Source organism: Gouania willdenowi, chromosome 16 (assembly GCF_900634775.1).
Source record: "Gouania willdenowi chromosome 16, fGouWil2.1, whole genome shotgun sequence".
In the NCBI taxonomy this organism is placed as follows: Eukaryota; Metazoa; Chordata; class Actinopteri; order Blenniiformes; family Gobiesocidae; genus Gouania; species Gouania willdenowi.
Window position 1 is genome coordinate 3,476,451 of NC_041059.1, and position 26,897 is coordinate 3,503,347.

A 26,897-nucleotide genomic window follows, 5' to 3' on the forward strand; every position below is an offset into this window, starting at 1 on the left:
GGGGGGGGGGGGGTTCACTAAATAATTTACACCAAATTTTGCCAGATCACTTTTTGCATTGTTCATTGTAAGAATTTGTACCAAAAATGGAGTCAATCACTAGAGGGTGGCACACTAACAATCTTGACGTTTTTTTTTTTTTTATTTATTTGCAGATAGTGTTTGAACTGTTCTAATGTTCTTATTTAATTAGGAGAAACTAATCATGACTAAATTGATCACATTTCTGAATGGCGTGTCACCCCATGCAGACGTTATATTGACTCAGTTTTTGGTACAAATGTTTAAAACGTCCAGAAGAATGAGATAAAACAGAATTTGGAAAACTTTTACTTCTACCGTCATATTGTGAATCAACCTAAGGTACGGTGCACGTTATAGGACATCCTCAGGTCTCAGAGAAAGGCATCAGACCAAACCGACTCATGACTCAGCAAAACCTCCATCAAACCTAATGGCATCAAATGACACAGCCTCAGGCTTCAAAATAAAAAGTCAAAATCAAACATTTCGGATATGAGAGTAAGTTAAAAGCTGTTATTTTAAGATGTATCAATGATTCATTTACCTATGTATTTATTGATCAAACAATACGTTGGACTTCCTGTTGAAAAATAAAACGCTGTGTCATGTTTTACGGCGTGAGGCGATTGAGTGTGATGACTTATTTTGAATCCTGAGGCTGGTTTATTTAACGGCATTTGGTTTGACAAGTGGGGCCGTTTCATCTGATGAAGGTTTTGCTGAGTCATGAGTACACATGACGTAATCATTACGTGCTGCTTCGGATACAAGATTAACGTTGAAAACTGTAATTTCCTATTTATTTTTAAAGGTTAACATATATCAACACTTAATTTAATTATGAAGTTTAATTAAAAAATATGTTGATATATTCTAACTTTTAAAAAATAAAAGTAAAGAATGGCTTTTAAACTTCTATGGACCCCTGGCTCCTTCAAAATAAAACACCATGTTGTATTTTACAGCGTGACAACATTGAGTCTTATTTTGAAGCCTGAGGCTGTGTCATCTGACGGATGTTTGCCTGAGTCATGAGTCCGTTTTGGTTTGATTAATCACAGTGGTTTTGCTGAGTCATGATACCTCACTCTGAGACCTGAGGATGTCCTAAAACGTACACTGTAGTATCTTTAACTTTGTGGCCTTTGGAAATCATGCAACAGTCGTATTTTTACACTATTTCCATGCTTTTCAGTCCACGATGCAGTTTAACGTCAACAAATCAACTGACATCGACTTGCAGCTTCCGATCCACGAGCAAGAAAAACCAAACCGCTCTCTTTGAGTGGAAGCGGTGACAAACTCAGGATGGATGGATGGCTGGATGGATGGCGTTGGGACACGTTCCACAGGTGATGAGCGACTTACATTACTACAATACTGTTGTTTACCCATGGCTGCATTTAGCCTCTGAATGTGGCCAACATGGCCTAAAATACACCACGATTGGCATGTGTTGGTGTAACAACTGTACATACAAGATGACTGGTGCAGTAGAGAGGGTCCATTATTATTTACATACTGACCAAAGTTCAGCCCACAATGAGGGTTCTGCGGGAGGGGGCAATGATAGAACAAAAGAAATGGTTCTATACCCCTTCGATAAATTAAAACGACATGCACGTTTTACTTAGTTTTCTTCCGTTTCAAAAATAGAACTATGCAAAAGTCAGTCTTATTATTATTCGGGTAGCTTAATGTCGCCACAAGGTTTTGTGGCCGTATGGCAAGAAATCCTTAAGATAAAAAAAAAGAAAATGCTACTTTTTAATGTACATAGATGAAAATGAAAAGAAAGGGGCTGAAGGATAACACTTTAAAGCTGAAAAAAAGATGTGGGGCCTGTTTTACGGACAGAAGTTCAATCAAGACCCAATGTCTGTGAGACGAGCCCCAGTCGAGGTGGTGGTAAAATGAGAGTGTGGAGACGAACCAATAAATAAATCAACATAAAAACAAAAAAGAGCAAGTTAAAAACCTTTGGAAATATTCCAGAGTCCGAGTTCATGCAATTGATTAGAAACAAGGATCAGGTCCGACTAGCTGAGTAGGTACCGGGTTACACCCAGGTGGAGGTCTAACAGTCGCATGTTGGAGAGAGCATGAACCATCAAGTGCCACGAAAACACGGCGACTGCTCTTTAAACTGTGAGTGTTCCCCGTTTCCGACGAAATATTACAGTTCGGATTCTACCGATGAGATGATCCTAAACGTACGGTACAGTCCTGTCTTTTCACAGTGTCTGGCAGCGAGGGCGGGGCCAGAGAACGACCACAATTGGAGGAGAGCTTTACGGCTGTCAAGGTTTACGCGGCTCTTCGATTTGCCCTCTTTAAAAAAACAACAACTGAAAGAATGAAAAGCGTTAACTTGAGTGTTGATGTGTTGTGGTGGAGAGAAACGGGGATACGTCTGGATGCTTGGAAGCCAGTGGATTCTGATCGGGTGTTGGTAGTGCGCTCCGTGGCTGGGATGGAAATCCAGACTTTTTTTTTTATGGCAATGGAAAAGTTGACAGTGGCCGATCTTCACGACGCATCGCGACGAGTGTTCCTTGGCAGAGAGATTATCCCACAGCGTTTCCTCATCCGGGTTCTTGGCATTGGGACTTCCTCCAGGCATCGCGCAGTAGATGCCGAGATGCTAACATGATTTCCACAGGGGAAACGGTTAAAAGCAGAAGATGAAGTTTTGCTGCAAACGCGTACTCTTCCATTCCGTTGATTCTACTTTAGGGACAAAACTGCTACTTATTCAGCTAAATATGATTCAGAACAAAACAAAAAACCAGAGCTTATTCAGATTTTTTTTAAACTCACTGATGGAGTTTTCTAAGCAATATCACAACATTAATGCTTTATGTCACTGGTAGCATCAGGACGCGGCTCTTACAATCCCTTGTCTCAGAACAGTGACCATGTGACCACCAACAGAAGAGACACAGAGAGGTAGATTGATTTGAACTTAAACAAGACCAAGATTGTTTCCAGTAGAAAGGGAAAGAGGAGGAGGACGAGGGGCAGATGGAGGTCTACAGAAGTGACATCTGTAATCAGGTGATCCCACACATGAAAGAAAAGAAGAGGGGGGGCTACATGACTCTGCAGGGTGCCTGGCGGGGGGGCGTACAGTACATCAGCACTTCAGGCTGAGCCTCGTCTTAGTGCCGAGTTTGCCGAGTCAGCTTTTGTTGCACAGTGAGATCTGACGAGAGCCAAAGTCCTTTGGTTCAGATCTTTTCCCGCAGGCGGTTCCATCGATAGCGCGAGGGTCCAGACGTGAGAACTTCGTGGCTGAGAGTTTGTTCTGGTGCTGCTAAGCTAACCACAGCCATTTGTTTACCAGCTTAGTTTGGGGGGTTTTACTCCAACGCTTCTCTGTGTAGTCCTCAGCCTGGACGCAGGGGAAGGCGGAGACTACTTCCGGAGGAACCTTTGCGCTAGGATGGCGGCGTCCAGCGGGCTGACGGGCTGCGCGTCGTGGCCCAGGCGCCGCACGGGCGGGATGCTGCCAAACTGGCGTTTGGTGAGAAAGCTTTTGGCTTCGTGGATAGTGTTTTTCTCTTCGGCCAACAGCAGCTGCTGACGCATGTAGTTTTCAAACTCGTACTGAGAAGACTCTTCGATTGCTTTGGCCTGTCAACGATAGTCAAAGAAAAACATTTACTACGATCAGCTGATGACAGTGTCGGAGCCAAAAAGAAATGAATGTCCCTCAGATCTCACCTCCTGCAAATGTTCTGGATTATTCACCTGGTCATCAATATCAGGTACCACCTGTAGAGGGCCGCTCATCGATGAAACGGACTGCCTGCAATCACACCGCACCAAGGTTTAGGAACACACACACACACGGCTGTTTCAAATGGCTCCAAAAAGCCAAACAGAATATTAAAGCACAAACACACGCCATGTTTAAAATATCACACTAACGTACTACTCATGCTAACGTACTACTCATGCTAACGTACTACTCATGCTAAGTTTGACGTCAAAATTAGTATATAGTGCATTCACATTAGATAGTATGAAAACATTGAGTACGCGAGAAACAACGGGATGTATACTATATGGGGGACATTTAAGTATGCACAGTGGTCACACAGTCATACTCAACCGTCTCATAATGCATTGTGAGCAAAATGTAAAATGGCCCTGGGACCGGTGTCATGTACTGAGTTCACGTCGTACTGAGATTGTATATATTGTTTACTTATTTCTGTTGTATATATATGTGCACATGCGCACTACCAAAAAATTAATTTTTGCGAGAAAAAAAAAATTATTCATTTTGTTTATTTTTGTTTTCAATGTGAATAGACACGTGTTTTATTTGTTGATTGAATTATGTTAGGGTTATAATCTCAGTACTGAGGTAAACTCAGTACGTGACACTGGCTTCAAGCTAAAAATCTAACATCCTCTTTTCAAAATAAAAGCATCTCTTCTTGTCTTCCATTAGCTTTTTAACGCTTTAGCAAACTAGAGCACTGAGAGAGCGCAGACCTCCGCCAAGTACAGCACGAGTACCGGGCGGGACATACACGTAAAGCACTTCCCTACCACTACTACATTACCCATAAGCCACCACGTTTAAAGGTGCAGGCTCAGGCACAGCTCCTATTTAACTATTTTTTGGTATTTTCTCATTTTCGGTAATCCAAAACATCACCAAAATGTTACCACCTGTTCCTTGTTCCATTATCAACATTTCCTGAAAATCTCATACAAATCTGTTCATAACCTTTCAAGTTATCTTGCTGACAGACAGACAGACAGATAAACGTAGGGTAAAAGATAACCTTCCGCTCTGTGCTTCGCACCTCACAGGTTATACGGCTCTTAATCATACATAATATAGAAACCAGACATGGGCAACTGACGGCCCGGGGGCTTTATTCTAATTTTGTGCAGCCCCCAAAATAAATTCTCCAAAATTGTGTTTCAAGAAGTTGGAAGCCCGACATAATACATAAAATAAAAATGCAGTAAGTACACAAAAACACAAAAAAAACTCTCAAAATGACAACAACCACTTAAACGAAAGAACTACAAAAATACAAAAAACAACACATTCCAGAATAGCTCCAAAGACACACAAACTGTACACAAAATTACACAAAATGAAAATACAGAAAACAACAAAAACGCACGACTTCAAATGACTATAAACTGACAAAACAACAAAACCACAAAGACAACAAAAACACAAAACCATTTTTTTGCTCTGTATTAATGCTCTGATTGGTCATTATTCTAAATGCTGACATGACTGTTGATCATGTGACCCTCAGATCAGATACAATCACATTTTTGTGGCCCCAGCTGTGATAGTTGCCCATCCGTGTAGTAGACAGTATATACTACTCATTGAGTTCGTAGTGTACAGTACGTTAGTGGGACATTGCTAACACAGCCACAGTCCAAAATAAAATAAAATGATAAAATATTGTGACATATATGCATGTGACCAGCAGGGGGAGCAGCTACCATGAGGAAATGATGGCGCTGAGAGACTCCAGAACCTCTCCTGCCGTCAGCCTCTGCTGAGGGTCGAGCACCAGCAGCTTTCTGATCAGACACACCGTGTTCTCCGACACCCGTCCGTCTCTGTGGTCAACATGAGAAAACACAGAGGAGAAGACAACTTACTGATTGTTTAAATAAAAAAATATCCAGCTTGTGTCGTCTCTTCTTAGAGAGGCACTCACTCTGGGATGGAGTACTCGGCCGCCTTGATCTTGCGAAAGAGTTCTTGAGGTATGCTGTCATAGAAGGGGAACTGTCCGTAGAGCATGGTGAACAGAACCACACCCAGAGCCCACATGTCACTGGGTTTACCACAATATGGCCGACCTGGGGACGAGAACAAAACACCATCAGGCTAGGGCTGGGCGATTTAGACCAAAATTCACATTTCAATAGTTTTTTTCACAAAATTACAATATATACAAGATATAAGTCTCAATATTTTTTTAACACAATAAAAATCGTACTGGAAAGATAATTCTAGGTTAAATTTGCTGATGAAAAATGCCACACAGGCACATTTATTTACAAACAGCTGCACAATATGAGACACTTTAGTCTTTGTCTTCTCTAAGGGACAGCAAGTGTGAGTGAGTTTTTCATTTATTTTTTAAAAAGAACCTTAAAGGTGCAAGGAGGGAACGAATCCTGTTGAGAAACAATATATAATAATAAAAAACTGGGCAAGACCTGTATTCACAAGGTGAATACGTATTTGGCAATAAATAGAATTGTTCATGTGAAAGACATCTTATTGTGTGCATTTTGTTCAGTAATGTTCCTTTATGTTGTTCTTTTTACTAAATAATTGAAACAGAAGGAATCAAGCTCCAAGGGTTTGGAAGAAGACGTGTGAGGAACAGAACCCATGGTGCTTGAGGTCCAGTGTGAAACATCCAGTCAGTCATGATTTGGGGTGAAATGTTCTAATTTTTTTAAAATCCTGTTTTCTTGGGTTTTATGAGCTGGAAGCCCAAATTATGTAATAATAAACAAATAAATACTTGAAATTATTTAAATTGTGGGCCCTGAATCTATAATCTATGAAAGTTTAACTTTTTGAATAGAATTATGGAAATGAAACAACTTTTTCATGATATTCTAATTTTTTAGAAAGGGTCTGCAATCTTAAAATTATTTTCTGAATAATACATAATTTCTTGAGATGGGTAGGCTCAGACCATATTACAATAATTTAGATGAGGAAATAAAAAGCTGGAGTATAAACGTAAATGAGCAGAGGAATGAATTAAAGGACATACTTATCGTAATATATGTTCTGTAGTGTGGCTTGTTTAGGGCTAGGACGCACTCCAACCAACTAACTGTGCTTTTCACGCTGCTCTGAGAAATAGCAAAAGCAGCGACTCCTAAAACTGTCCAGAAACTGTCCCACTGAGGTCAGATATCATTTATTTACTTATTTCTGTTGTTGTTTTTACTGCAAAAGCTATTTTAACCATTAAGAATAAGCAGTGATCAACCACTAAACAGGTTTGATTCCAGTCAAGCAGGAAGGTTTGCGAGGCCATTACCTCAGTGAGCAAACACACGCTATGACATCACCACGAATACTCATTCCTCTAAAATGTCAGGACACTCCCGTTTCTCACACACTGTTTTCTTTTTTAAATTTTCTTATTTTTAATTTCATGCCAAAGCTAAAAATGACAACAGGTAAAACAAACAAATAAAAGCAGCATCCTGGTTTTCTATGGGGTTAGGGTTACTAACAGATATATCCACAATTTTAACATGTACTTTTTATATTTTTCACATGCATAATTTGGATGTTGGTGACATTTCTAAAAAAAACATGTGAAAATCTGAAAAACATGGAAAAAACCATGAAAATCTAAAAAAAGAAAAAAAGGGTGAAAATCTGAAGAAAAAAACGTGAAAATCTTTAAAAAAAAAAAAAAAAACAAAACAAAAAAAACCGGTAAAATCTGAAAAAGGACAATTGCTGATATATTTGGGAATATTTTTGAGTCCCTATAGTTTTCTGTTTTCAGAGGCAGCAGCAGGCGTTTGTGTTCCAGCTTGTGATACATGCACATATGCATGGGCGGGGGAGGGGAAGGGGTTGATGGGAGTAGTTTCCCTCCCGTGAGTCATCAGTGCATGAGTCACTGCAGCTCTGTTTAATTGCGTGCCTGTCACGTAAAGCTGATACACACACGCAGGGAGATGCAGCTACAGCTTCAGACTCGATGCACTCTCTGCTCTGCTTTCTGCACGTTTTCATCAGTGGAAACAATGACGCTAGTGAAGCAGCATGTTTAATATGTGACAAACTAAAGCTCTGTAACTGTACGAGAACAAAGAGAAAAGCAGCAGACGTGCACACACCACAGAACACGTTACATAGAGGTCAGAAAATATAGAAAAAGCAACAAGCACTGGAGAAAAAGCATTTTTTGTTTGATTTTTACGCACCACTTAATACATCAGGGCTGATGTAGGCGGGACTTCCTCTCTGGTCCTTCAGCAGGTCGTCCTCACTCACCAGGTGCTTCCCCAGGCAGAAGTTGGTGATGGTGATACGGTGAGTCCTGTGGGTGAAAACAAGCAAACACACCTTCATGCTTCCTCAATGATTTCTCATTTACTATACAACACATTCTATAAGAGAAAAACACATCCTCATGCAGTATCTGGGCCATATTTACTGCGTAAAGATTAGATGCAGGATATCTGATATCAACACTGGATAAACACCCTTAGTGTTGCAGCCCTGCTTTCACACATGCTGTTGAATATCTAAAACCAGCCCAGTGCACTGTATCTGTACTGCTACGTACAAATCTGGATTAATCAGGCTTATATCCTGGTGTGGAGCCATTATTGCCAGAGGCTAAACATTAGCCGTGTAAACCTGACAGGAGCACATGGAGCTGCCTGTGAGGAACAAACATGGACGTCACTGAGATCGATTCCCCAGCTGGTATTTACTGTATATCATTTCATAATGATGCAAAGCAAACACTACACAGCAGAATAACGACGACCTTTAGAGACCAACAGAACAATCAACCATTGTACTCTCAAATCTGAAAAGTAACTAACAATAACTTGGATTCATTTGTTTGTTTAGTTTTAAACTGTGAAGCATTAAAGGTTCAAAGTAAGGTGAGTTTGTTAATGACAGTGAAAGCAAACATGACACACAGCAGGACAATGAGCAGAGAAAACAAACACATGAGTCAACCAGTGGCTACGGATCATTGTTCTCATGAGGACGTCTGCACAGTAAAAAAAAATAATTAAAAAAATAAGCAACTTCCCTTTGCACCATTAAGACCCCTCCCATCCTGAAGACAAACATAATATAGTGAACAGTAAACACCGCTTCTCATCTGAATAATATCTACTGTTATCCAGGACGTTTAGTATTATTTGCTCCATAGTATATAGTCAGATTAAAGATGGAAATCTTTGTTTTAATCAAAAATAAAATGGGTTAAAAGGGAGAAAAAAAAGGGTGCAAAAATGTGGTGAAATGAGATTTTAAAAACCACAGAAATGGGTTAAAAGTTGTAAATTAGAGTGGGTAAAACTGGACAGGAAAAGTGGTAAAACCCTCCCATCTCCCCCTCTCAGAACCAAGCATTAAACCTGGGGAGACAGAACCTTCTCCATAGCTGCCCCCTCCCTCTGGAACACACATTCAACACTGTCCCACCCCTGTTTCAAATCACTCATCAAAACTCACCTTTTTAAACTCGCTTCTAACTTATGATTGTTCCGCATTTTCTGTATTTACCTTTATTGCTTTTAGTTTCTTATTTGACTTGTGTGTAATTGTTTTTAACTATAAAGTGTCTTTGAGTATTTTAAAAGTGCTTAAAAAATTAATTAATTATCATCATCATAATTATTATTATAAAAAGGGTTGACAGTGTCGGTATTAGCTTAAAAATGGCAGGAAATAAGTGTGAACATTCAGGCAAATTTAGGAAATATGGTGAAAAGTGACAATAATGTGTCAACGTTTGCAACGTTAGGTGGGAAAAGTGTTTATAAGTGCCCAAAATGTCTTGCAAGTGGAAAAAATGTGTAGAAAAGACATTGAAATATAATGGAGAAGTGTCAGAAATAGGAGTAATCTAGCAAAAATGCATTAAAAGGAGCAAAAATATGACAAGAAAAAGTGATGAAAATAGGTTAAAATATGGCAAGTTTTGTGTAGTTGCAGAAAAATGGTTACAAAAAAAATAAGCAAAAATGGGCTCAAATTGTTTATATTTGCAACCACAAATGGGTTCCTGACCCTATGGTTGAAAGCCATTGCATTAGAACATCTGCTTTCTAATAAAAAACTGTTGAATCCATCACACATATCGAACCAAACGCTCTGTAAGAGTTACCTAGTGCACTTCCTCAACGACCTTCAGAATAAGAGTTTCCTGTGTAACGCCGTCTCTCTCTGAGTGCATCACGACCTCAGCGTTTCTATTCTTACACCGGAGATTGGCTAAATGAAATTTCACTTTTTGCCTCGTGAGGCGAAGGATCCCTGGAGGCTGAAACGAGACGGCACCGTCTCCGTTTCCTGTCACGTGACCTCGGCTAAGGCAGGAAAGCAGAAACCTAAACATCCCCCTGTGGTTTGAGCCTTTCCCCACTACGTCCTTTTCTCATTCAGACAACCAGTGGACGAGTGGGAAGGTGAAAGACGGCGCAAGTTCATCACCTATAAAAGGATCTGAATACATTTATAGGCTTGTGCATTTAGATAAGATTCAATTTAGGTAGTGGACGTAGGTATAAGGTTGTGCAATTAATTAAAATTTGATTACGATTTCAATTACACTCAAGAATTACAAAAATAACATAATAAAAAACCACTTTTTTTTCAAAAATACATTTTTTTTTATTTTAAATACAATTTGTATTTTAAGTTAAAGAAAATACTGAAAAAAACATGAAGAATCAATGTGTAAATTACTAACTAATTTGATTATACATATCGCAGTCCATCAAAATACACAGATTCAATTGAACTTTAGAATATTTCCTTTGATCACATGATGGCAATCATTTTTAAAAGTTGAATTGTTGAAAGAATTCTCAATTTTACACAAAACCCTGCAATTTTCCTCAAATTATTCAACAAGATTTCCCCAAAATCAAGTAAATGTAGGTGAAGATCTTGCAGGGACTGATATCTGTCACTTATTGCTTGGATATTGTTGGTTATTTACATACTTTACATATCATTTAAATGTGGAAGTGCAAAGTAGGGCATAAGATTGTTGAAATTTGTTGTTTTCCAGCCTATAATCTGTGACCCACTTGAGATCAAACATAAAACTAAAATGAGTTTGACACCCCTGATTTAGTGACAGATATAAGAAAGTGTTTTTCAATACATACTAGAACGAGTGAGTAAACTGCTGACTGGTCAATAAGTGCATTTCCCAGACTGATATGAAGCGAGAGGAGATTTTGTAATCAGCCTGCCCTGAAACGACCTTTCTCCTTCACACAGTGACTGTACATCCATTAACCCTGTCTCTGTGTGTGTGTGTGTGTGTGTGTGTGTGTGTGTGTGTGTGTGTGTGTGTGTGTGTGTGTGTGTGTGTGTGTGTGTGTGTTCAAGCAAAGGCAACGTTAAAGGTGTGCATCAAAAAGTATCAGACAAAGGGGATAAACGTAGTTCCATGGACAAAAACAAGGATCAAAAAAGGAGTTTTGGAATGGGCCAAGTATTGGGTAAATAAGTGTGTGTGTGTGTGTGTGTGTGTGTGTGTGTGTGTGTGTGTGTGTGTGTGTGTGTGTGTGTGTGTGTGTGTGTGTGTGTGTGTGTGTGTGTGTGTGTGTGTGTGTGTGTGTGTGTGTGCGCGCGTGTGTTCTTGTGTGTGTGTGTTCAAGCAAAGGCAACGTTAAAGATGTGCATCAAAAAGTATCAGACAAAGGGGATAAACGTAGTTCCATGGACAAAAACAAGGATCAAAAAAGGAGTTTTGGAATGGGCCAAGTATTGGGTAAATAAGTGTGTGTGTGTGTGTGTGTGTGTGTGTGTGTGTGTGTGTGTGTGTGTGTGTGTGTCAGCTCAGAGCTATGGGCCCTTTGGCAAACCTCTCCTTTGTCTGCAGTCAGGACGCAGTGTTCTACTCTCCTGTTTGCCTCTCTATCCATCACCCAGAACACCATCACTACCACCATCACTACCATAACTACCACCATGGGTGCTGGTTAATGTGAAAGTTTGTACAAAATAAAAAGGTAGGTTGAGGACCTGAATCTCAAACTTTCTATTAGCGCGAGAAATGTAATTGGGGAAATTTAGAAATGAAAAATCTGAGGCCATACATTTCTCCCAGGATTAGTAATAATATCCTTCCTGCAGTTTTGGCAAACTGAGAATCAATACACCACAGAAGGGTTAAACATGAGCTTTCTCATTATATCACACTCCTTTGAGGTCAAAAACATTCACACTTGCATTAGAGAACAAAGTGATAATGTAGAATTCTTTGTTCTGTTTCAGCTGTAAAGTCTAGTTCTCATTTCTCGCCAAAGAATCAACTGATGGAATGAATCATCAGCATTTATTTAACGCACACATGGGGAAGCGTGGTTTAAAGTCCTGGGGCTGCTCGGCCGTCTGAGAATGTGACCTCTGCTTTAGTTTGAAGCCAAATAAACTATGTAGAAGTTTAGTCAGGTCGACTCAAGCCTTTTACACACACATCACGTGGCTTCCTGTCAAAATAAAATGACTAACCAGCAATCTCCCTGCCAGGATAAGTCACCATATAAAGGGTAGAGCATGGAATTACCTTTTGTTGAGCACCATGTTTCCAAGTTTGAGGTCTCTGTGCACAATATTTTTCTGCGGACAAAACAAACAGACATTAGCGTCGTAGCATCGTGTTGGTTTGAAGTAGCAGCAGATGTAGCATGAAAGTAATCAGAAATACATAAAAGCAGCAAATACAGACATTTATATTCCCAGCATTAAAGGGATCTTCCACTGTTTTTACAAATGTGGCCTAAAACCTTTGAACGCTAGTAACTATGCCTAACAAAACACATTATTATGCTCCATGTTAGTTTTATTAACTTTGCAGTTTTAGAGCCTGTGTTCTGCCATCTTAAAATCACATGATTGATTGATGTCACTTGGCTCCACTCCCTAAAACCATCCGACTGATGAAGGACTCTCACCCAAAATGACTTGTATTCTCAGGGTTTGTGTGTCTTCAACAGTCGGTGATTACTGGCTTAACTCCAGCCACCAGAGCTTGTCAGCGCACTAAGAGGAAGCAAAGGTCCCTGAGGAGAGCTTTTCTTCTCTGCTTCATTGTCTACTACAAAACCACAGAGTTTGATCTGTCGGCCCCTGAGGTCACAATGTTTTTATCCTCTTTCAGTAAACAAAAGAGGTTTACATTGACATCTTTAACTTTTCATGATTATTTAGAGCAACCAAAAGCAGCAGACTTTGTCACTTTTTACTAAAAAGCTACTAAATGATCTAAAAATCAGGCTGAATGCTTCACTCCACAAACAGGTAGTGGGGCCGTGTGACATCATCAATCATGTGATTTCAAGATGGAAGAACACAAGGTGAAAAACTGTAAAGTAGTGAATGAAACAAACATGGTGTAAATAATGCATTATGTTAGGCATAGACCTTTTAATAAGTGCATTTCAAAGGTTTTAGGACACATTTGTAAAAACAGTGGAGAATCCCTTTAACTGAAGTAGTAATACTGTTTTCTCTGGGGATAGAAAATAACAAGGATTCCATTTCGTGTTCACCTTATGAAGAGCTTCCACCACACGCACCACGTCGTAGAAGATGACGATGGCCTCGCGCTCGCTCAGGCGCTTCTCCTTGATGACGTAATGCTGGAGATTGATCAGATCCGCCGTCTTGTCGCTGAAGTCGTGAGCGCACAGGCAGTCGAGCACCAGGCAGATCCGCTTCTTCATTTTACGCACTTTGTTGGCCTCCATGTCCTCCACGATTTCATACGCTCGATCCTGATGATAAATACTTTCATGAGTCTAACGCCCATCAGCATCCAGTAAATACTAGAGAAGCAATCTAAATGTGGATTAAACAAAGTGTAAGATAAGTGCATGAGAGACCAATTCTTTTCTTAATTGATTTCTCTATCAGCGTGTCTGAGGGTTTTCTTCTTTGTGGGTTCTTTTTTTTAGGAGTCCATTATTAACCGGCTGTCTCTCACTGTGGAAACTCACGACAATAATCCGATCAATACTGCAGGCCTAAATGAATCAGAGTGCACGGCTCAATGCTGCTATTCTGGGAGCGCCGCTAACCTGGATCAGCAACGGCATGAATGAGAGAAAGAATGGACAGAGAGAATGGAAGAGAGAGCAAACATCACAGGAACAAAGTCAGGAGAGACGGATGGGTAAGGACGATGCACTGCTGCCTGTTTAATGTTTTAAACCAATATATTTTCTTCTTATAACCTGATTACAAACCATTTGAACTCATGAACCAAAATAAACTGCCTCTTTCTTCATTTTATCACCAGGAAAAGTTAAACAAAAATATACACATTTTTTAAAAGAAATAAAATAAAAAACATTAGAAAAGTTTGCTCATGTTCCTGGCTTGAAATTAACATGTTTTTGTTGTGTGTGAGTGTGTGTTTGTCGGTGTTGCTCTGTGCTGTAGCTTCAGGCTTATTTTCGATGCATATACCACGGGTTCGGACGTTGCACTGTTAATCAGGTGATGTGCTTCTATTAGCACGAAAGATGCAGAAATAGATGCAGACCCTCCTCGGATCATTCATGTGCACACAGACATGAATAGCGTCTGGTTCAAGTGGTTTCAAGCTTAAAGAGACGATGATGTCATTCGGGCTGGACGAGTTCGGGTCGTGCTCTGGTGGGTGTTTTTCTGGCCAGATTAAAGGTCTACACCTGCCGCTACCGTGACGTCTAAACTAGCGTCACTAAAACAGTCACAGCGCCCCCTATTATTTAGACTGAAACACATACTGTGCTTGATCCATTTTAATCCCCATTTATTTCCATTGATTTTTAGCCAATTCTGGAAATATCCTTACATCCCTACCTCACACACAGCACAGTCAAGAATAGAATACAACGATTGCACGGTATTTCGATGACCTAAGCAGTATTAGTGTGAGGTGTACCTGGAAGAGGCCGTGGTGGTGGACCACACCATCCTGGTTGTGCAGCAGGGAAAGCAGGGAGTATTCTGTGTGAAGAAGCATCTTCCCCTGCCGCTCCTCCTGGGTCTCCCCAGCAGAGTCCACTCGCTCCTCCAGGGTCAGGATCTGTGATGGAAAAAAACCAGAGCCAAGCTTTTTATACCACTCGTTATGTGCTCGACAACAGAAAACACAACTTTATAAACACGGTCCAGCTTTTAATGGTTGGAAAATGAGCAGAAAAACCATAGATTAACCATGTGACCAGACCCGATTGAAATAAAGACCAACTGTTTTGCTTGACTGTTGGGCATTTAGAGTTGGAACAATACGTCGATGCATCGTTGCAAATATATAGGTTGTCCCATGCCAGTCTAGTGGTGGCGGTAATGCAATGAAAATCTAGCCGCTAAGCCGCCAAATGTTTAAGACGAAGAAGAAGAACTCCCATCAACAACAATGGCAGTGTTTAAGTGTTTAAATAAAAAACAAATGTTGAAATGTTAAGAGATGGTTTGAGATCCTTGTTGTATGAAGAGTAGCATTGATCAAGTGATGTTAAATAATCTTTACCTGAAAAAATATTCATGAGATTAATGGTTTGGGACAGCTCTACAGCTCGACGTCACTGACATTATTACAATTACAAGCATTTATGAAGAAAAAGGGGTGTATAACAATACCCCAAATGCCTCAAAACATGAAATTAGATAATCAGAAAATAAATGATTGAATAAAGACACCTCATGGTTGACTGCACAAATACCTAGAGCTAAATTCAATGACTGATCAAATAAAAAAGATGGTGAATGTAAAGGTAATGAGTGCATCTCTTTTCAAATATTGCTTGGTTCTGATATGTGCGTGCACTGTGCAAACTGACTTACTTTGAGCTGATAGAAATCATCTGTTCCGTCTTTCCTGGCCAGACACTGCACTATGCTGGGCACTGGTGAGTTGCCCAGACGGGGCCCTGTGGGGATAAGAGCAGCAACAGCTGCGTGAGCAAAAGGCAAAAGGCAGACTGCATGCTGGAGTGTGTGTGTGCGTGTGTGTGTGTGTGTGTTCTCTCACTCTAACTCATTACAGACACCCATTAACACCTAAAGTGCTATGTTTTCATTGGCAAACTGCTGGAGATCAGAAGTGCAGAGAATGGGTCTGTCACAGAATCTATGGTTTCCAGGGTTTGTGTGTGTGTGTGTGTGGGGGGGGGACTCCGACCACTCTGACCAATGTCAAGGGGATCAGCCAAATTTTTCACATTCTTGTCTTAAGTCGTGCACACACAGCGACATCCCACAACTCATGCACACACATACCTTTCTCTAGTTTCCTGCACTAGCGTAAGATCACATGGTCACAATGTGTGAGAGAGGAACTGATATTTGATTGGCTGATGTTTTGATATGTTTTCAAGTGTTGGAAATGATCATTTGTTATCAGATGAAGACAGCGTAGGCCTTCAAAGGTCAATAAATAAAAGATCATGTGCTCAAAAACAGATGGCAAAGGTTGAAATTTGTTTTGTACTCTGTTTCTTGACATTGTCGGAAAGGTTTCCTGCATTGCATTGTGGGACATGGGGTCCTGTCGACCAGGGGTTCTCAACCTTCGGGTCACAAAACACTGGGAGGGGGTCGCCAGATGACTTCAACAAACTAAGAATAGATTTTTTTGAACAATTTGAGCCCATTTTTTTGCTATTTCTGTCACCACACCAAACTTGCCATATTTTAACCTATTTTCATCACTTTTTCTTGCCATACTTTTGCTCCTTTTAATACATTTTCAGCATTTATAAACCCTTTCCACCACTTTTCCACCTAATTACTGTCACTTTGAACCTCTTTTCACCATATTTCATGCTTATTTTTGCCAATTTAACCACACACAAATTTTCATGCCCACTATTTGCCAGTTTAAACTTGGTTCTTTGAACGCTCTTTACTACTTTTTCTTGACTCTAATTTGTGATTTTAAAAAGATTTGTGTTGTTTTTTTAATCCCATTTCACCACCATCGCATTGTGTGGGATGTAGTCACAGACTGATTCTTAGAAGTGTTTTTGGTACTTTATTCTTGTCATTTCTTGTTATTTTTTATTTATAAAAGAAAATCAATTTGGAAATTTTTCGGCTCGATACGATAATCGCTTGGTGAAATATTGTGATATATCGCTAAATCAATTTTTTCTTACACCCTTACCATGCATACTTAACATTTTCTTAAAAAATTTCTGGCATACTCAATCTTTTTATACTATCTAATGAGAATGCACTAAGTAATCATTTAGACGTTAAACTTAGTATGAGCAGTACGTTCCAACACAGCCTGTGTGTTTATCTGATTAACTTAAACTGCATCTTTAAGGATTAAGGAACTACAAACTCACCAAGGATGAAGGGCCCGGCTCTCTTGGCGTTACTGCCAGATATCCCAGTACACTGCAGTTTACTGGCCCTGCCCGATGTCTCTCCAGCTCCCCTTTCCGACGAGCGCCGCTTGGACATACTGGAGACCTGCAGGGGGACAAAAACCTATTAGTGCATGCATGCAATAAAAAATAAAAACAAGCAGGAGCTTTACTTGTGGTCCTTCAGGCAGATAAGGGGCACACTAATTGTTGAGGAGAGTCAACCTCGGGGCAACTCCGCCTCCCTGGTTTAAATAACCCTCTCACACATTGACAGACACCGTGGTGTAAACGTGAGGCCATTACAGCCCCGTTCAGCATGATGGCTGCTGGTGTTAAAGGTGGCACCTTTAATCTAATCTTCCCCACAGGCAAAGAACACGTGACACAATTTAAAATGCAGGACCAGCACTCTTATGGAAATGTGTGGCACAAGGCGGCACAAGACGCTTTCACACAACGCATTGTAGTTTAAATCTCTAACCCCCATGTGGGGTCGCCTGGAATCAAAATGTCTGGTAAGAAATAAAACACAGAAAAAAACAGGTAAAAACAGCTTAACAATTAATTAAATTTTTACATTTTTTTTTATCATTATTTTTCAAATACAAGTCACACTAGAACTGCACAATTATGGCCAAAATGATAATCACGATTATTATTTTTTATTTCAATATTGTAATCACGATTATAATCACAATTATTTATCATATTAAGGAAAAATCTGAGTTTTTATTACACTACTTTTAAACAAACAATATGTGTACAGTTTTGCAAAATTAAGCTAAAAAATGGAATTATAATAAAACATTACCCCAATAATTTAAAATGTACCAAAGCTAACTGAATAAATACACTATTACAGAGTGCAGAGCCTGTATTTTAAATTTAAATATTGCCGATGATCAGGTTAATTTAATAGTGGCAAACAAAATCGCGATCACGATTAAAATCAGATTAATTGTGCAGCCCTACATCACACATGAAATATTAGGGATGTCCCAATACAACTTTTTCATTTCCGATATGATGACGATATTGCAGCCTTGCGTATCGGCCGATACCAATATTGACCCGATACAATATCAGCATGAATCATATCTACTTTTATTACTTTTTTTTTTTTTAAATGAATTACTTATTTTGTGTTAGAAATAAATAAATAAAAAATTAATTGCAAAAAAAACAACAAATGGAAATTTGAATCCTATAGTCGATATTCATTTTCAGGCTGATCAGACCAATATCAATATCAGTATCGGATTGGGACACCACTAATAAATATCAAATAACTGTCCTATAATTAAACTTTCTCAAATATAAATCTAGTTCAAATAAAATGCCGTGTAAAAATATCTGAGGTGGCGTACTTTTTCAGTCAAATGACAACGTGTGCTGCTTTTGGTTGCTCTACATCAGTGTTTTTCAACCTTGGGGTCGGGACCTGGTAAAAAAAAAAAAACTCTGGTAAAAATGCATTAAAATCATATGTTTATTTGTTTTATTATTAGTGCACTTGTCACTTTGTGCACTAATCCTGGCTACTCTGTATTTGCAACAATTTGACATGAAAAACTAATTAAAGAAAAGAAAAAAAGTCTCTCGTCACCGGACACTTAAAAAGGTCAGGAACCTCTGCTTTAATCCTTTACGTCTGCTGTGAAAACTCCTTCTACTCCTAAATACAGTATGCAGCACGTTTCATCTCAGAACATTTTAAAACATTTTCCTAAAAAACTGTCAATTAGGAAATATCACTGAAAGCATGACTCATGGTGATAATTTATAAAAACAAACAAACTTTACTGTGACAGATCCCATCTACCACTGAGAGCCATGTTTACTCAGAGTGAGTTTAGTTACCATGTGATCAAACCTCGTCTTTTCCCGTAACAAGGAAGTAGTGCCCTGAACCGAGAGGGATGATTCACCCTGCTGCCATTCTCACTTTCTATTGGTTCACATGGCTTACACCAGTGGTTCCCAAACCTTTTGTGACCAAGGTACACCAAAGGACAAGTAAAAATCTGAAGACAACTTTTGTGCAAAATAGCCTTTATAACAAGTATCACTCGTATGTCATGAACAATATCACCTCAGCCACAGGCGACCGTACAAGAAAGCTCTCCATTTTTCCTCACGCTGTTTCTCTGTTATAATGTTGTTCTACAGCCTTTGTCACAGTCTAAGAATTCCTGCCTGCGCAACCGCGGAAACAGCAAAATATTGCGTTTTTTTTTTTAAATACCTATTGGGAACCACTGTTTCTAAAAATGCACACCTATTTATTTGTGGTATTTTTTATGTAAAATAAGCTTTATCGTAGATAATATAATAACAATAGATTGTCAATGAAAGGCAATGTTACCATTTTTTGTAATGCCTTAACTTTAAAAAAAAAACAAACAAAGCAAAACAATATATATATATATATATATATATATATATATATATATATATACACACACATACAGTTATAGGCAAAAAGTTCATTTTGGGCACATTTGGGATGTTGAAAATCATGGAATTTAAAGGTTGCAGTCGCTAGCTTAATGTTCCATGTTAGCTTTGCAGTGCTGAATTCTTCCAAATGTTTGTTAAACATGGGGTTGAATAATGAAGACCTTCATCATTTAAAGTTGGTCACAGCTATCGCACACTGAGGTACAACTCAATGTTTCCTTTTCTAATATTACATCTCCTTCATTGGCTTTTCAATAATGTACAGTACATCAAAAAGTTGTTCTGGGGTTTCCATGGATACGGTTGATGGTATCTGAGTGGAAAGAAGGAAAAGGGCTGAAAATTGTCAATCGAACAAAGAAAAAAAAAAACTAGCAGAACAAGAGAGCAAGGATTTTTTTCCTGCTTTATTAAGCAATACACACTTAATAGAGCATCAAAGTGAAACTAGGCTTTGAACTTTTACCTCCTAACTGAACGCATTCCCTGCAGCAGTCAGTGATTTGTGCAGAAGAAGAAAAGGCAGTTGGCTGCTATGAGATCTCACGATGAGGCTTTTTATTGATGGCAGACATCAGACAGTCATCATGTCTGTCACCCATCTGTCTCTATCTGCGCTAGTCATCACCCACTGTGCCTGATGAGGTGTGGGTTTTAGACGGTGTTTATGGCACATGCCACAATGTCTCCAAGTCACACCGTTAATAGTAAGAGAACATCAAACTCACAGAGAACCATCTAGATAAGCTTGGAAATCACTCATCTGCTGGGTGAGAAATGTATGCACACACGTATTGTATTCCTGTGCTGTCATTTCACATTTATGTTTGAAATTGGGAGAATGTTGTAAAGATTTAAATACATTTTTAAATAGATACACTGCTAAAGAATGGTAAACAAAACAGCCTGGGTAACAACAACCGAAGAGATGGTCAACCACAATAGTGTGTTTGATCCAAGAGCCACATTATAAAAGTGTTTAAACAATGACCAATCTGAGCATTAACACAGCAAACAACTAAAGGGTTTTGTCATTGTTTGCCATCATTTTGTGTTTTAAATATTGTGTGTGTTTTTTGTGTTTTCTTTTAGGTTTGTGTATTTTATTTTTTTTCAGTCATTTTGTATTTCTTTGGAATCATTTTAAATGTGTGTTTGCATTACTTTTGTCAAGTCAATATGTGTGTTCTCATTATTTTATGTGTATTTTCCTCTCACTTTTGGATTTTTCTTCTGTTTGTGTTTCTTTTGGGTTAATTTGTATACTTGTTTATGTAGTTATTTGTTTTTGTCGTTATTTTTGTGTGTTTAAGTGGTTGTTGTGTGTGCCCTTTGTCATTTTGTGTATTTTTGGAATCTTTCTCTGTGTTTTTATTTTCACTTTGTGTACTGCTGTTGATATTTTGTGCATTCATTCTGTATTTCTTTGGAATTATTTTGGATGTGTGTTCTTGTTTTAATTGTTATTTTGTGTGTTTTTCTGAATCATTATGTGTGTTGTTATTGTGTATTTTGCTCTCATTTTTGGATATTTTGGGGTTCTTTGTAGTCAATTTGTATATTTATTCTAGTTATGTTTGGTTTTGTAGTTATTCTGTGTGTTTAAGTTGTTGTTTCGTGTTTCTTTTACCATAGTGTGTATTTTTATTTTTACTTTGTGCACTCTTGTTGATATTTTGTACATTTTGTTGTCATTTTGTGTGTTTTTGGGAATTATTTTGTATGTATTCTAGTTCGGTTTGTTTTGGTAGTTCAAGTGTGCATTTAAGTGGTTATTTTGCATGAATTTTTTTGAATCTTTCAGTGTGTTTTTATTTCGCCTTTGTGTACTATTGTTGATATTTTGTGGTCGTCTAAAGCACATTGAGTTGCCTTGTGTATGAAATGCGCTATACAAATAAATTTGCCATGCCTTGCCTTTTGTAGTTATTTTGTGTGTGCTCTAGTTTTGTTGATTTTTGTAGTTAATTTGTGTGTTTAATTGGTTGCTTGTATTGTTTTTGTCATTTTGTGTATTTTTGTAATCTTTTCTGTGTTTTTACTAATACTTTGTGTAGAATTATTCTGTATGTGTGCTCTATTTTGTGTGTTTAAGTGGTTGTTTCATGTGTCTTTTGTCATTTTGTGTATTTTTAGAATATTTCTGTGTTTTTATTTTTACTTTCTGTACTATTGTTGATATTTTGTGCATTTTGCTGTTGTTCTGTGTGTTTTTGGAGTTATTTTGTATATAATCTTGGGCTTCAAACTCCTTTATAACTTCTTGTAATATAATTTTTGATGAATTTGTTTTTTTTGGGGGGGGGCACCAGTTGCTTATGTCTGCTCCAGCTTCTATTCCCTGTGTTTTGGATGATATGTAAATGAACAGATCGGATCCTGCACCTTAGACTCACCAAACTGTCAAAACAAAAGCTCTACGAACCACTCAGTAAAAGCACTGGAGGCTGATCTACGTCTACAGCCAACACCAGACATGATAAAAGTGAAAGGTCGATGTAAGCGACTAATGCACGCTGTCGCTGACCTAAATGACATCACTGATGACAGCATGGAGCGCTCCTTCTGTACCACAGGGAGGATGTGAACAGATACAGCCTCTGATTCATATCAAACTAAAACGCTGTTAGCGCTCACCAGAACAAGTGTGCACTGCTCTCCAGAAATAGGATCAGTTAAAAAAACAACACACACTATAGAAGGTGTTCACGCTGCTGTAACCAAAGCCTGTGTGTGAAAAATATAAAGTAATAGTGTCAGAATTTCAATAACACACACATGGAAATCCCAGGTAAACATTAATAAAATTGCAGAGGCAGATTTTAGCTTTCACCGATAAATGGACATTGATCAATAATACAGCCGATTAATGTAGGCTATGATGATATACACGTGATGCATTCACTTTTTTTTGCTGCATGAACGATCTGTCACTCTGTGCTTTCTTTTATCTTTTTTAATGTGTATTTGAATAATATATATTAATTTTTCAGACCATTTATGCCTGTCTTTTTTTTCACTTGAACTATTTTTTGTTTGTATGTTTTAATGGAAGCCAAGACCTCCGACCACAACTCACCTTTATTTTAGTCATTGTGTGTATTTTAATATACGAACAATGACAAAAATAAAAGGTGTCTGATCATTTCTGCATTATAAACTGCCATTTTTTTAATCAGAAGTATTGATTATTAAATGAAGACACTGGGAGACGTGCACTAGTTCATTGTTTACAGTTATGTTTTGGCTCTTTATGATTTATTCATGTTTATTTATTGAGATGAACCACGTTTGTTTTTTTACACACTGTATTCCAAAGATACAATCTGCGCTCGTTTGTATTTTCACTAGTAACATAAAACATATAAAAACCATTGCATTAGAAAACCATTTTTTTTAAAACATAATATTTATTATGAACAAATTTCTCATGTTCTACATTTCCTATAAATTACTTTTTTTTACGTTACTAGTGTAAAACTAGTAATAAATGATTATATGACAGAAACAAGCTACAATGGCCTCATGTAAAGGATTTTTTTAAATATTCACAAGTGGTGAAATAACACAAAGTTGGCGTCCAAAATGAGAATGAAGAAGTCACGTGAAGAAAAATTGTTCCATATCTCAAGAAGGGCTGCAGGATAATGGCAAAATATTATAATCATGATGCTTTTTAATCAATAGTGTAATCAATTACGTATCACGTTAGGGAAAAAAAATGCTGTGTTTTATTACAGTACTTTTAAAAAACAATATGTGTATAGTTTACAGTGCAAAATTAAGCTTTAAATAATAATTATACTTTAAAAAAAAAAGAAAAATAAACAAGAATTATGAAATAAATACATTATTACAGAGTGCAGAGCACATATTTTAAATAAAGTGTCTATTTGTCTGGTTGCCGTACAGACAGCCCCTGGTGCGATTGGTACATTTACCGAAGTACAAGTACATAGCGCCTTAGGGTTAGGTTTAGTCTTAGTCACGTGACCTAAACTGGTCAATGACTGACCTATCACGTGACTTAAACTGGCCAATAAGAGGTGCGGCATACGTATAGAATGTTGGTATATTGATACGTCTACCGTAGGAATAGTCGCTGCCTATTTTAAATGTAAACATTGCAGATGATCAAATGTATTTAATCGTGTCAACCAAAGTTGTGATCACGATTAAAATGTGATTAATTGTGCAGCCCTAGACCACGAAGTAATTTGTTGAAATGACATGAAATGACCCATAGATCAGTTATCAACCAATATTGGTATAAACATCCAAACATTGACGCCAAACATCCCAAATAGCTCGTGTTTTAGAGGTAAATTGTGTAAATGCAAAAGTGTTATGGACAATCAGCACATGAGGGACACCAACCAAAGTCCCCCTGGTGTAAATGTTCCTTATTGGAATTAATGCCACTCGTGCCAAACACCCACAGAGCAATGAAACACAATAGTAAATAATATTACCATAACAACAGGCTGGGCTTGTGTGGATGGCAGATTAAATAACAGTTAAAGGGCCACTCTGCTGCTGCTGCTCCGCAACACCTCACATTCAAATCGACCACGTTGTTGTCGCACGTTGTTCAGGTTCTGTCACTTTAACTCAAATAAAAACAACGTGGACACTCGGATCTGCATTCGGGCAGAAAACCAACTAATATGCAGCCGCTTAACTCCACTTAATCTCATTTACACCACAAACATAACCTCCTGATCTATGTGAGACATTTAAAAACAACAAACAGCACAATGTGTAAGGTAGAATATGCATTACATGATTACACAATTGTTTATATGAATAAATACATGCATAAAAACTGTGTTAAAACTGCAACCCACTTACTCCTGGCTTCCTGTTTCGGATCAAGTGGAAACCCAGCGAAGTGGTGACTCAAATCTACAATATGAAGTTTCTCTCAATCATACTTATGTCAAGTCTGAGTGCAGATGTTGACAATATTTTTAAGTTTTTGCATTAAAGACAACATTATTCAAGCCTCAAAGGTGGTAAAAGAATACATATTTTACCAAAATGCGTAAAACTATGTGCTAACTTCAAGTTAGCAAGTATTCAAAGACTTAAAGTCTAATCCACGTGGTGCTAATTACTATTAATGATGAAGTTTTAATGAATGAACTGCTTTTAGACTGTTTGTGTGTCTGTAAAAAGCAGATAATACTAGCATGCAGTCACCAGTTAGCATGGTGTCCGGTAGATTTCTAACGCGGAGCTGACCGGCCACACAAAGAGGCACGCACTATTAACATGAGTTTTCCGTGTGAACCAGAGCAACACGCACACGCTTCTGCTTAGCACGCGTACCGGAGGGATTTTGCACAACCGTGCGGGGTGAAGTGTGTTAGCTAACGCTAAGCTAAAGGCTACAAAGCGACCAGGAGAGGCCATTTAAACAAAGTGCACTCCAGCTGGTAGCTAGTACCGTAGATAGAGCCCGAGAGCAACGAACGTAGTCCCGCCGCTGCCTCCTCCGCGCTTACCTCAAGCCTCAACCACCGGGTTTCCGTGTGCGTAGTCCCCGTTAAAACGTCGGCATTTCCGTAGGTGAACGAAGCCTCTCGTCGGTTCGGTTTTGGGTTTTTTTAGGGCTCGTTTTCAGCTCCTCCAGCACATGAACCGAGCCGTGAAGGAAAAGCCTCCGCTCCGCGCTGATCGCATCTTTCCACAGCGACAGCGCCACCTGACAACGGAAGTGACGCACACGCCACAATTTTTTGATTGACAACTCCGATCAGCCAATCACAGGCCTCGGTTTCACCACTAACTGGGTGCAGCGATGATGGCATGATTTGCATAATACGAGTTGCAAAATAAAACACATTACATCATAGCCGTGTTTACTGAAAGCCGCTCAAAATATTGAGATTAACTCATTGAACATTTTTAGGTTCACATTTATTCAAATACAACATAAATTATCGTATATTGGACACAACATTTGATGCTGCTGTGTGGAAACATTATGTTGGCTTTTCTTTAACACGTGTATTAATAACATGTCCGCCTGGGTTTTGTTGTTGTTCCTATTTTTGTCTATAAAATGGTCGGTAAATGTCTTATGACTTTAGACTTCTATTAATTGGCAGTTTATTATTATTATTATTATTATTATTATTATTATTATTATTATTATTATTATTTCCAATTTATTACATGTTATACTAGTGTAAGTGTAGATTTTTTTAGATTTAGTAGGAAAAAAACAATGAAAGCTCACGCAACCCATTTTTCAACAAATATATAACATTTCCAATTTATAAAACTATTTATAATTCTTTTTTAAAATGTCCCCATGTCTCTAATAATAATAATAATAATAATAATAATAATAATAATAATAATAATAATAATATACCTGATTATACTTCTATCACTATCTTGATTATTCTTATAATCTGTAATTAATATTTAATCCTTATATTCTCATTCTTGTGTCGATATAATCATTGTCTTGGTCTCTGTGTTTACTTTTTGCTTTCTCTTTGTAATCGTGCATGTTTTCTTTAAAAAATAAAATAAAATTATATATATATATATACATTTTATTTATTTATCTTATGTATTTATTTTAATCATGTATGTTTCCTTTGTTAGTGTCTTTTTTTAACCTTGTAATCATTTCTACTTGGAGCCACTGTAACTAAAGTAATAACTCGCTGAGATCATTAAAGTATTTCTGACTCTGATTTAACAAAATAAATGTTAGACCTGACCGTTTTGAACAAAATACAAAATTGCAATCGTAAAAATGCATTCAAGCCCCATTGTGTAGTGTGTGTGTTTTTACATTAAGTGTGTATTACCTCATGCAAAAAATAATTCAGTGTGACTCATTAGAATTACATAAGTAACTTTAAATAGTTTAGGGTGGTGGTTCAGCTTCTGTGAAGACATAAAATGTTTGCAGACTACGGTATTTAGTGCTAAATGAAAACTGCACAAGTTTAAAAAAAGAAAGAAAAAAAAAAAAGAATCGATTTGTCGACCTTTTCTTCAGTCTTTTTGAATGATTCTGACATTTAACAGAACCTTAATTCCACCCACAATCACCAGTATGAGACCAGTATAAGACCAGTGGGAGAATGTGACAGAAACAGAGAGGGAGGCTTTAAATGACACATCTCTGTTGTTGTTGTTGCACTAGTTCTTCTTCTTCTTCATACATGTCTGTCCCACTCACACGTTCTAAAAGAGGAAGAATTACTCACAACAAGAGATGTTTTCTATTCTTTGCTGATCTGGGAAAGTGGAAGCATTTAAAAGCATTT

At 38.1% G+C, this 26,897-nt stretch overlaps 1 protein-coding gene across 1 annotated transcript; it reads right to left on the reverse strand.

The window, feature by feature from the left end:
- On the reverse strand, positions 1–25,316 carry stk40 (serine/threonine kinase 40). Its single transcript, XM_028471485.1, has 11 exons — positions 25,110–25,316; positions 17,119–17,245; positions 15,611–15,696; positions 14,706–14,849; positions 13,327–13,551; positions 12,342–12,394; positions 7,993–8,108; positions 5,736–5,880; positions 5,515–5,634; positions 3,751–3,835; positions 1–3,660 (listed from the first exon to the last, which is right to left on the reverse strand). Exons 2-11 carry the CDS (start codon positions 17,234–17,236, stop codon positions 3,442–3,444), a joined length of 1,311 nt encoding a protein of 436 aa, XP_028327286.1. The 5' UTR covers positions 17,237–17,245; positions 25,110–25,316; the 3' UTR covers positions 1–3,441.
- Between the last annotated feature and the right edge of the window lie 1,581 nt (positions 25,317–26,897).